Source organism: Kogia breviceps, chromosome 14, assembly GCF_026419965.1.
Source record: "Kogia breviceps isolate mKogBre1 chromosome 14, mKogBre1 haplotype 1, whole genome shotgun sequence".
NCBI classification, from domain to species: Eukaryota; Metazoa; Chordata; class Mammalia; order Artiodactyla; family Physeteridae; genus Kogia; species Kogia breviceps.
In genome coordinates, this window is record NC_081323.1 from 7820151 (window position 1) to 7832370 (window position 12220).

The following is a 12220-nucleotide window of genomic DNA, read 5'->3' on the forward strand; positions in this document are numbered from 1 at the left end:
GACCAGATCTTTCCATAGTGCTTTTACCATCTCTAAGTGGCAAGTGAAATAGACATAGTAGATAAACAACATGACACACGTTAACTGTTAAATTTTCTTATAATAAAAAATGCACAAATATTCTAAATGATAATATAGAAACGTAAACGATTGCTTAACTGATTTTAATAACATGACATAAAGCCCCTACACTTGATATAATTGTTATGCAAAATACATAGATGAATACTGTCTTCTTTTAAAAATATAAAATAAATAAGCAAGACATGTGAAAATAGGCGTTTCCATTAAATAAATGAAAATTTTAAAAAAAGTTTTGCTTTCCATATCATTTGAAGAAGGGAAATTATCATTTTAAACAATATTCAAGTTTATTAAACAAATTTAAAAAAGGATTATAAAATGTTTAACTTTCATCAGCTTCAAGGTTTATGTTACTCCCAAATTTTGCATATAACTGAACTTTCAAATCTGCTAACACCCGCTGAATTGATTCCACTCTGGATTCTAAGGCATCAATTTCTTCTTGCAAATTTTTCTGGAAAAAAAATTAGTTTAAATTAATTCTATTCAACTGGATGATTTCTGAGCATCTGTGGATGAAATAATACTTGGGAAGAATTTTAGGTCAAAAACTTTCTAAACTTGGACAGGCAGCTAAATAACACTGATAATTAAATCTAAACCAAAAGTCTGAATGTGGGGCATTTTTCATTCATGATCTATATTTGCTTATTATACAATAAATCAAGCTTTTCTCAGTTTTGGCTGACTTAAAAGACAGAAGAAAATAAAAGAAAATTAATTCCTAAATTATCATATCCTAATAAAGAAAGAATGACATTCAAACATTTAGGGTAAACAGTTTACCACGGGGGCCTGGCTTCTGACAGCCTTTTCCAACTTGCCACAAAAATAACTATGGAACTATAGGAAATGATAAAAATTCACACACTCACCAATAATTAAAAGTAACAACTTATCGTCAAAACCTGGCAGAAATTTCCCTAACTACCAGGCCCCTGGAGTTCGACTTTGAAAGAGCAGTAATGAGAGCCTCATTTATGAAAGAGCAGCTTTGCCACACAAAATGCATGGAATGTCAGAAATTCCTTCCTGGCCAGAATCAAAAGGATTTTTCCTAAACATGACAAAGAAAAAAATGGAATCACACAAATAATATATGTACCCATTAACATCAGGAACAAAAGAAGAATGCCTAGTATTGACAACGTTATTATTTTAGCAAACTGGCCAGTGGTTCTCAAAGGGTGGCCCCCAGATCACCTGGAAGCTTATGAGAAATATGAATTCCAGGGCTCCACTCCAGGCCTCCTGAATTAGACATTATTGGGGTTGGGCTCAATAATCTGAATTTTTAACAAGCCCAAATGTTGTCAATGAATCCATACTCTCACCCAGGAATTACACTTGTCTGATGATTTCCTTAAAAGAACTTCCTACATGTGAACAAAGGTTCAGGTTTAAGAATGCTCACCACAGTAATTCCTATAGGAAAACGGCGAAAACAAATTAATGGAACAACAGGAGGACAGTGGGCTGAATCAATGTCCACCAACATGACATTAAACAGTCACCAAAATTGATGTTTTTAAAGCACGTGGCGCTGGCCTAGAACAGGCTCCCAGTGAAGATCTGCTGGATTAAATGAACATTAAATGGAACAAGATAATACCCAACTAAGACATAAGGGACCAAAACGTGAAGCAAAAATACACAGAGAAAGAGGAGGAGAGAACATAAAAGAAATACATGAAAATGTTTATCATGGATGATTATCTCTGAGTAGTGGGATTACGGGTGACTTTTCTACTTTATAATAGTCTGTACTTTCTAAATACGATTAACGTAGAACACAGGTTCTGGAGTCAAAGAGCATTCCCTTTGTCACGTCGAGGAAGTCCCATAACCTCTCTAAGCCTCTATTCTTCTTCAACTCTAAATTGGGATTCCCAGTATTATCCCATAGAGTTATCATTAGGATTAAAGAAAATCATGCTTACAAAACAAAACATTCCAGAGCAGGCCTGGGACATTGTAAGAATGCATGAAATATTAGCTATCATCCCTTATTTTCCCTACACCTATAATTACACATTCTTTATAATGACATAAATCCTAATTTAAGACTTAGACTTCATCACCCAGGGAGAGACTCCAACATACCTTTGCTTCTTCTAACATTTCTTGTGTTTCTTCTTGGGAATGGCTAATGAAAACATCACCAATCTGATAAGGTATCATTAAGCAGTCGTCGTCTGCAAGCATGATATCCTCACAAGCATCTTCTAAATTCTGGAGTTGTTTCTGTCAATACAAAGGTGAACGGCAATGAAGAATGTATTCAAAATTCCCGAATAGAGGACAAAAGCCAATTTTAATTTGGGGACCTCAACTCTCTGAGGGACTCTCTCACACAGGTATCATCACATTAAAATTAAGTTTCTTACATTTTGAGATAGCATTTCGTAAGGAAGCACGAAGCTCACTCACACACTGTCCTCTAGACAGTTCCAGATTGCTATAAGCCCCCTGTGCTGGACAGTGGAGGTATCCATGGCCACTCAAAATGTCTCCTACTTTGTTTCCCACATTGTGACTTCTCCCTTCCTATAGTAGAATAAAAACAGGAACGCAGACACAAACCTGCATTTCTCAGCTTTGCCTGATGACAGGATGAAAGCAAATAATAACATAAATTCCACTAATCAAAGCCACCTGAACTGGACTTCAACCCAGGAGAGCTGCATGGGGAGAGGCTGAGCACAAGCCCCTGACGCGCAGGCGTGGGCACGGCAGCAGCCCGCTGTTCCGAGGACCGAGGGGCAGCGTCCCCGTGGTGGAGGGGGCAGCTGGCTCTGGGATCGGCGGCGACAACAGAGCCTCCATCACCAGCCAGGTTCTCTGGTTCTGGGACCTGCTCCTGGACACTCAGCCAAGGGTCACACCCCTCAACAATCTGTCTGCCATCTCACCTCCCTTCACCAACGCCTTCCTTCTTAAACTAACGAGAGTGTATTTTGTCATCTACAACAAAGAGCCCAGACAGATATAATCACATATTACTGAATTTAGTTTTAAAAACCTACAGTAGGAAGAACTTTTATTTTTCTTAAGTAAGATCCGCATTTTCAATACCTTTTTTACTTCTATTTCTTCCTTCAGCTCTGTGATTCTACTTGTATTCCGTGCAAATTTGTTTATCTTCTGTTGATCTTCAAAAGTAACGTTGACATCTTCTGCAGCCTGAAAACACATATACACTGTTTTGTAGAATTAATTTTAATGGAGAAGTTATAGGTTAGCTTTTAATATAACTCTGAAATAGCCCAATAAACTACTTGCCCTCAGAGTCCAGAATCACAAGAGGTACAGAATATCACAAACACAGGTCTTACTAAGTTTCTGCTCCACAAGCTTAAGATTTGTTCATAAATCTATAACCTCTTCTGATATGCTATGGAGTAATGAATGCCTAAGGTGCAAAAACACTTCAAATATAAATAACAATTAAGAATAAGTCCTGGGCTTCCCTGGTGGCACAGTGGTTGAGGGTCCGCCTGCCGATGCAGGGGACACGGGTTCGTGCCCCGGTCCGGGAAGGTCCCACATGCCGCGGAGCAGCTGGGCCCGTGAGCCGTGGCCGCTGAGCCTGCGCGTCCGGAGCCTGTGCTCCGCAACGGGAGAGGCCACAACAGTGAGAGGCCCGCGTTCCGCCAAAAAAAGAGTAAGTCCTGAATCGACACAGAGCAAAACTGCACTACCTTTAAAACTATTTTCCACCAGCCTCCACAGCTGAGGGTTGTACCAGAAAATCAGAACAGGGAAGAAATCTTGACAGAAACTCTCCAGGGACTGCAGGCTTTGTAATAAGGAAGTGACAAGAACAGGAGTGTACCCATTTCTGGAGATAAATATAACTAAATTCAAACTCTTTTGAGCTGTATGGCACAAAATTAAAACCCATGAAAAAAAAAAAAAACAGAATAAGTCCTGAATCAAGTCAGTCAACTTTTGGCCTAGAGCAGAATTTTTTAAGATAGCCCCGGGGTACAAAAGTGATGTGATAATTAATTTTGGTAAATGCCTCAGACTAGTTCTCTCAGAGTTAAAACTTGCTTAAGTTTATTGAGGCTATCAGAAGTCTGTTTCTATAATTTTTAATCTAACTGATATACTGGCTTGAGGGTCACTATGCATTTCAGTGACTATATTCCACACACACACATTAAAAATTATGTTTAATGCAGAACTTGTTTGTGTCTTAATTATGAATAAGGTGTAATTCACTGTAAAATGATAAAAACTGAATATTTTTAAACTATGTGATTAAATTTGTTAATAAAATTAGACTACTTAGATGACAAAGTATCTATGAAACCATATAAATAACAGCTAACATTTACTGAGCATTTATTATGTACCAAGAACTTCCTAAGTACTTTATTATCTCTGCTAATCTTCCAATCACTCTTATTAAGTAGGATCATTAGTACCACTCTTCTACCGATGGAGAAAGCATGGCAGGGAGGTTAAATAATTTATCCAAAGCCACATAGCAAGTAAGTGGTAAAACTCAGTTTCAACCCAGGTAATCTGGCTCCAGAGTCCAGACAGGTCCATGAGCTCTTGGAAATTAAAGGCAAAAGTGTGTGTGTGTGCGCACGCGTGTGTGTTTATACACGCAATCATGCATATCTAGAAAAGGAGCAGGAAGTCCTTGGTTTTAATCAGATTCTCAAAGGAGGACATTTTTTTTTTTCTTTTGGTTCCTTCCCCTTTTCCTTTTTTTTTTTTTTTTGCGGTACGTGGGCCTCTCATAGTTGTGGCCTCTCCCGCTGCGGAGCACAGGTCCGGACGCACAGGCCCAGCGGCCGTGGCACGTGGGATCCTCCCGGACCGGGGCACGAACCCATGTCCCCTGCATCGGCAGGCGGACTCTCAACCACTGCGCCACCAGGGAAGCCCCCCTTTTCATTTTTTAAAAAAAATTTATATTCGAATATAGTTGATTAACAAGGGACCATATATTTTTAAAACATTTTTTTAAAATAACAGACTTCCTTAGAGTTTCCCCTCATTTATAAAAGAAGAACAAGGGCACTTGATGATAATTTAAAGCAGGAAAGAGACAGATACAGCTTCAACAAGGACTATTTAGGGCTCTTTTAACAATAACAGTAATAGTTCACAATAACCACACCCCATCCTTTCACCTGGTCTCTCATGACAATTGACTTTTATTTCCTTTATTTGAGGCAACCTGTTGTCTCAAGCAGTATGGAGCTTGGTGATCAGACTATAAATGCAGACACCTAGAATTCAGCCCTCCTCTGACCCAGGCTCTCATCACCCAATAAACACGCATCAGCCCCATCATCAGACACCCAGCAGATACCTTGAAAAAAAATCCTTTACAGTGGGATATATGTATAGCTTTGAATGTTCACCCTGGTGCATAATTTTTACAAATATGGAAGTTGGGAAACACTGAGCTATGCTACAGAAGCCAAAGCAAAGTCCATATGCAGATATGTTGGCATTCAAGTCATTTGCCTGCACAAGAAGTCTCAACTCTCTACGCCGACAGGGGACAGCGAATTCTAGAGTTCCTGCTCCTGCAGAATTCAAATATTGAGTCCCTGAAAGCCTGAATATGTATTTATAGGTGCACTTGTCACGGTGAGGCTTTATCAGGGTAATCCCCATGAAAGCACCCAGCACAGGGCTGTCTGAAACACAACTGAGGCTTAATCCATTGTTTCTGAATTTGAATCTAAATCATGTTCCATCAGACTCACCGACACAGGGTTTCTGAAAAGTTGTGGAGAGTCTGGCCACCTGCCTTCTACCTTTCCAAAGCAGGCATTTCCTGCTGTAGCCTCGCCAAACGGCTGCCCCCAGCACACGTTGGACCCTGGAGTTCATTTCCTTAATGGTGGTTTTCTCCCTGGGGTTAAGGGCTCAAGTCGGGGTGTGAGGCAAAAAACACACACGCTGGTTAAACCGCGTGCCACCCAGGGGAGGGCTGTCTACTGTGGAAAGTGAGAAGTCAGCACCCTCCCTGATTACAACGGTGGCTTCCGTTTTAATCTCACTGATCTAGAACACTCCTATGTTGCTGGAAGCTCCATTTGGCAGGGAGGGAGTAATTCTAAACTGGGAGTGCACCGACTGTCAGAGGTCCATTTACCCCGAAACTATGCAAAATGCTCTGTATTATATGTGCATCCTTCTGGAAGGGTCTTCGTGGCTTTCATCAGATTCTTAAAGGGACCCACGCCCCCGAAGGTTAGGAGAGAAGCCAGATGTAGTTAGTACCGCTCACGAAGCCAAAATAGCTCAAGGAGGAAGGAGTTACTTAGTAGTACCAGAGTGGTGGAAACAGTAAGAGTGGATTCAAGTCCGAGGAAGCAAGAACCGTAGGCAAATTGTTCAGTTCTCTGGACCCACCTCAGGTCTGTCATCTGTAAAATGGGGAAGCTATTCCCACCTTGCAGAGGGGATAAAATGAGCACCTAGCACAGCGCCTGGAGATGGAGTCACCTTTCAATAAACAACAGCTAAGTGCTTTATTTCCTGAATAACGTTTACCAAAAATCATTACAAAGAACAGACCCAGACCCAGAGGAAAATTCCGCTAGGCTTAAGAGAAATATGACTGCCCAAGATTCAAGGGGAAAGTTAAAATTCCCTGCACTATGACTGCACCCTTATCTGGAGCATCAGCCTCTCACGGGGTCCTGGGAGGAACAGGAGCCACCCTCAGTCATGCCCACACTGACTTTGGGTTTCACCAGCACAGTCTGGACCCACAGCAAGGTCCCTCAGGTTCTAAAGACCTAGGAGGAAGTTCCGGCCAATTGTAGTCTGTTTTTATTTTTGTTTTTTAAAGGTGTTTACCCAAGTTCTACAATATAAAACTTTGCTGTGTATTTTTATTCACCTTCCCTGTGAACAGTCATTCATTTAATAATTACTTACTGTTTCGTATGTACGAGGCACTGTGAAAGGAGGGTATTCATGAGTCCTCACCTCAAGAATACTGGCACACTTATATTCTAGTAGAAGAGGTACGCAAAAAGCAAGCGTTTCTGCTAGGTGGTGATACATGTGACAGTGAAAGCAAAATAGTTCAGGGGGTGGAAGTGTTGAGGGGCTGGGGAGTGAAGGGAAGGTCAAAGGTGGCTTCTCTGAGGAAGAGTCATTTGTACTCAGGACGATAAACAGAAATTGGACTGCAGTACCTTTCATGGCCAAGAACCAGGTCTGAGAAAGCAGAACTCTGGAGATGACACAACGGAATCATCTCATCTTAACTTCTCACCAGAAAAAGTCATGACCCACTGGGAGGTAATGGGTTATAAAGCACTCCAGACTGCAAACAATTTTTCTTAAACTCCAAGGGCTATCCTGTGATATTTCACTCTCACACATCGGCATGCCTGTTTTCTCTTACAGTCGGCAAAGAGGCACGTGTCGCTAACCTATCAGAAATTGTCCACAGCACTGGAAACACCTACAGGAAGATGTTGCATCTATGAGAGTCTTACTAAGATAAAGAAGAAAATCTTATGTTTTGGCCACCACCTACCCCTCTATAGGCTATTTTACCACCATGGTTCAGCCTGTCCCCACCCCCCCACCCCCCCCCGATTCCCTGTCATCCTGGCCATCCTTTTATTGAATGCATGCAGGGCCTTTGCAGGAGGTACTCCGACTTTCTCTTCTGCCCCTCGTGGAATCCTACAGATCACACCTTCTCAGGAAAGCCTTCTCTGACCTCAACGCAGACCTTATTCCAGCCCTCATTTCACAAGCCCCTTTCTTCCACAGTTCTTATCAGAGTTGCAAATTTTACAGTTTTCTGTGTGACTACTGATTAACACCTGCCTCTTCTCCCCAAGAGTGTAAGTTCTACAACGCTATAAGGACAAGGGGATGAAAACTTCATTATTGTTCACCATTCTTATGTCCACCACCTAAAACTGAAACTGTGCCGTAGACCATGCTCAAAAAGTTTGTTAAATGAATGAAGGGGAAAAATGTTGGTGATCAAGAATTTTGCGATCAAGCCCAGGGTTCAAACCATTCTTCCACCATTTCCTCAACGTTTACTTCCATCTCTCTGTACTTTAGTTTCTACGTCTGTCGAGTGAGGGTGAACCACAACTAGCATCTTCCATGGAGTTAATAAAGGCCATACCTGACAGAGGGCCCAATATAAAAACAAAACAGAGGCCAAGTGAATCTCACATAGTTTCTGTCTGAATCATCATGGCCCTAAACCCTACTCTGGTACCTGATAAGAATTCAAGCAACTCACCCCGGTTTGCCTGGGGCTTTCCCAGTTTTAGCACTCCCTCCATCTCAGGCAAACCTGGATGGACTGGTCACCCTACAGCAAGAGCAGGAGGGCTTAAGACTATGAGGTGCCCTTGAGCAGGAAAGCAATGGAAGCACATTCGCAGGCGGTCTTAGAAGTGGAATGAAAGGAAACACACACAAGACCTACAGAGCAAATCCCTTCAGCCAAGGGACTCTCATCAGACGGCATGGAAGTTAAAAACACAGGCTCTGGAGGCAGAACATCTATGTTTATTTATCTAAACCCTAATTTTGCCTCTGTACTTCAGTTTCCTCATCTGTAAAATAAGGTTAAACACAGCATCACCCTTAAAGGAGTGTAAGATTAAAATAAACAATGTACACAATGTGCTTAAAACGGTGCCCAGCATACAGTAAAGCCTCAATAAATATCAGATGTTATTGTTTCCTTGCCCCTCTCCATTTTATTTCCTTTCTATCTAGATTTCTTTAAGCATCTGGGTAGACTTAACGAATTATAAGCCCTGAAGACGCGTTCTGCTTGCTTAGTAGGATAAAAGGTGGGCTTTGGGAAAAACAAAATAAAACCTGAGTTTGCACTCCACCTCTGCTTATTAGCTGAGTCACTTTGAAGCCGCTCACCGCTCTAAGTTTCTCCGTCTGTAAAGTGGGGGGAAAACGTGCCCTTGCTAAATTGCTGGAAGGATCTGAGATAATAATAAACGGACGGCTTCTGGGCCCCGGCCCATCGTCTATCCTCAATAACAGATGGTTTTAGCCTGGAGGGCGCAGGGGCACCGAGCGTAGAGTTGAGTGGCTCAGAGGCCAGATAATCCGGGGATGCGGGTTCCTGCCCTGCTCCTTACAGCTGCGTGACCTTGGGCAGGTGACTCCACCTCTCTGGGCCTCAGCTTCCTTGCCTGCAAAGAAGGGTACCAGAGCGCCCACCCTTGTGAACTTGTAAGGGTTAAACGTGACGACCCAGGTAAAGCACCTGCGTTATGGCCAGCCGCAGTCATCAGGACCCCTAGGCTGCCCACACCCCAAGGACAAGGTCTGGGCAGCGGGGTCCTCAGACTCTCCAGGATCATCCTCAGCACCGCCAGAGGCGACCCAGAGTCCTCTGAGGGTCCAAGCTGGGGTGCCCCCACGGCCGGCCGGGGGCCCAGAAAGACCCCAAGACGCCGGGCGCGGTCAGGCCTCGCCCCGGGGCCGCCCTCAGGGTCGGGAGTCTCGGCCCCGAGCCCCGCGCCGGGCTTCAGAGCTGCGCGCCCCCAGCACCCCGCGGCCGGCCCCCCGCGGCCAACCCCCGACCGCCGACCGAGCATCCCGCACCCCCGGCACCCCACTCACCGCCTTCTTCATGGTGGCCGCCATCTTGGGACTGGACTACGGTCCGAGGCGGGGAGGGCCGCTAAGGTGTGCCTCGGCCCCGCGCCCTCCCTCGCTCCCCGACGACGCAGGACTCCCGCCAAACACAAAGTGGTGTCTACTTTCCCTCCAGCTGGATCTTCGATCAGTGATTCCTAAGGTCTGGGACTCGGGGAGGACATGTAACCTGGAAGGACTTGGTACGTTCCAATTAAAGGGACAGGCGACTCCCTGTGGGCCGACAGAAACTGGGGTGGGTGTGGCGAGCGGCCGCAGCTCCAGCAGCGGGAAGCAGGGGGCGCTCAGCGCGGCGGGGCTGCGAGCGGGCGGAAGGGTCGTTTCTTTCCACCCATCCCACGAACCGGGTAAGAAATACACCTCCCTAAAAAAAGAGCTAAGAACGAATGACCTTGGCAATAGCGTGAGAGATGTATGTGCCCTGATAATTCAGATGATAAAAAGGAGGAAGTACTCCTAGTAGTTAATTTTTTTCAACAATATTATTCAGCAATTACTGTATACTCTGACACATGTGCCTCCCGATTCTTAAATTTTTTTTGTCTCAGGATCCCTTTACACTCTTAAAATTTTTTGAGGACCCTGAAGAATTTCTGTCCTATATTCTTCAACATTTATCATATTAGAAGCAGAATTTTTGAGTGTATTTATTAATTTAAAATAATTTAAAAATCCATTTCATGTTATTGTAAGCAACATTTTAAAATTAAAGATAACCATATTTTCCAAGACCAAAAAAAAAACATCGAGAAGAATGGCAGTTTTACATTCTTGCAAATCTCTGTAATGTCTGGCTTAATGGAAGTTTGGATTCTCATACCTGCTTCTGCGTTCAATCTCTTGCAATACGTTGTTTAATTGCTATATATGAAGAAAATCTGATCTCACATAGATATGTCGTTGGAAAAAGGAGGCCCTCGGGGATCCCCTGAATAGATCTCAGGGATCCCAAGGGTTTGAGAATTGTTCTGGACAAGTCTCCTTTCTCGAAGTACCAATTTCCTCTTCGGGAAGTAAGGATAAGGGGGCCTTATAGCAAGCACACCCTGCCTTCTCCGCCACAACCCTTAGCCCCACGTGGCATGGCCTGCTCCGTCAGAGTCCCAACTCCAGAATCCAAGCTCTTTGCATTAGGTCTTCCCTGGGCTCGGCTCATGTGTGCTCAATATATATTTGTTGAACGACGATTTTTTTTTCAGGGTTGGATCTTTCCACAGGATCTGGCCTAGAGTGAAATCTCCATCAATGACACTCATTCATTTAAAAGATCACTAACTAGCCAAATTTAAAGGCGCAGCAGAAACAGACAGTGGAGGGGGAGATAGAACACAAAAGGGCAAAATCATTACAAATGGTGCCAAGCACCTGACGGGGGAAACAAGTGAGGTGCCGAGACAGAGAAGAACAGAAGGGGGTGGTCCCGAGGGGCTCTCTGGAGGTGGCCGCTGAGTGCACAGAGAATGGGAGGAAGAGAGGAGAGGAGGGGTCTCTCATGGAGGAAGGAGCTTCCTGGGCTGGATCAGCAACTCAAAGACGTTGTCTTGGGCTTCCCTGGTGGCGCAGTGGTTGAGAGTCGGCCTGCCGATGCAGGGGCCGCGGGTTCGTGCCCCAGTCCGGGAAGATCCCACATGCCACGGAGCGGCTGGGCCCGTGAGCCATGGCCGCTGAGCCTGCACGTCCGGAGCCTGTGCTCCGCAACGGGAGAGGCCACGGCAGTGAGAGGCCCGCATACTGGAAAAAAAAAAAAAAAGACGTTGTCTTCCTGTGTTCAGACTTCTTCAATAAAATACCACAGACCGGGTGGCTTATAAACAATAGAAATCTATCTCTCACAGTTCTGGAAGGTGGAAGTCTGAGATCTGGGCCACAGCATGGTCACGTGTGGGCTGTCACAGCCAGCACCTTCTGGCTGGGTCCTCACACGGAGGAAGGGGCGAGGGGTGAGGGAGCTCCCTGGTGTCTCTTTTGTAAGAGCACTAAATCCCTCTTGTGAAAGCTCCACCCTCCTGAACTCCACACCTCCCAAAGGGCCCACCTCCTAATACATCACACTGGGCATTAGGATTTCCAGGTATGAATCTGGGGAGTGCGGAGGGACACAAGCATTCAGACCAAAGCAGAAGTTACGGCTCCCAGCTGGGTATGCTGTCGTCCTTGGCCTTCCCTTTATCATCACAAGATGGCTATTGCATCCTCAAGAGTCACGTCTTTATCCAAGAGGTGCACAGGCAGAGAGAAAAGGGGTCAGCACGTACCTCTCTGCTATGTTCCCTGACTCTCTGTCCTGTGCTCTCTCACTCTTGCTTTCTCTCCCTCTCAAGGAGAAATGTATTTCCCAGAATCTCCTAGCCCCCTTGCCTTTATGTCTGTCTTACACCCACCTCAATCACTGGCAAAAGCTACAGGACTAATGATTACCGTGAGCAATGATGACTAATTCCTCGAGGCTGGAAGTATGTATAAAGAAAAGTAGTATGTATAA

At 44.5% G+C, this 12220-nt stretch overlaps 1 protein-coding gene across 1 annotated transcript; it reads right to left on the reverse strand.

Moving 5' to 3' along the window:
- Positions 1 to 346: 346 nt before the first annotated feature.
- PFDN4 (prefoldin subunit 4) lies at positions 347 to 9966 on the reverse strand. The gene is made up of 4 exons (XM_059038966.2): positions 9703 to 9966; positions 3160 to 3267; positions 2188 to 2328; positions 347 to 538 (listed from the first exon to the last, which is right to left on the reverse strand). The coding sequence occupies exons 1-4, from the start codon at positions 9724 to 9726 to the stop codon at positions 407 to 409; spliced, it is 405 nt and encodes a 134-aa protein (XP_058894949.1). The 5' UTR covers positions 9727 to 9966; the 3' UTR covers positions 347 to 406.
- Between the last annotated feature and the right edge of the window lie 2254 nt (positions 9967 to 12220).

Bases quoted from the DNA above. Each gene is read 5' to 3' on its own strand.
- PFDN4 (XM_059038966.2), bottom strand. From the start codon at position 9,726: ATGGCGGCCACCATGAAGAAGGCG. The intron at 3,268-9,702 runs GTGAGTGGGGTG...ATGTGTTTTCAG, and splicing joins CGGCCACCATGAAGAAGGCG to GCTGCAGAAGATGTCAACGT. The intron at 539-2,187 runs GTATGTTGGAGT...TTTTTTTTCCAG, and splicing joins AAATGTTAGAAGAAGCAAAG to AAAAATTTGCAAGAAGAAAT.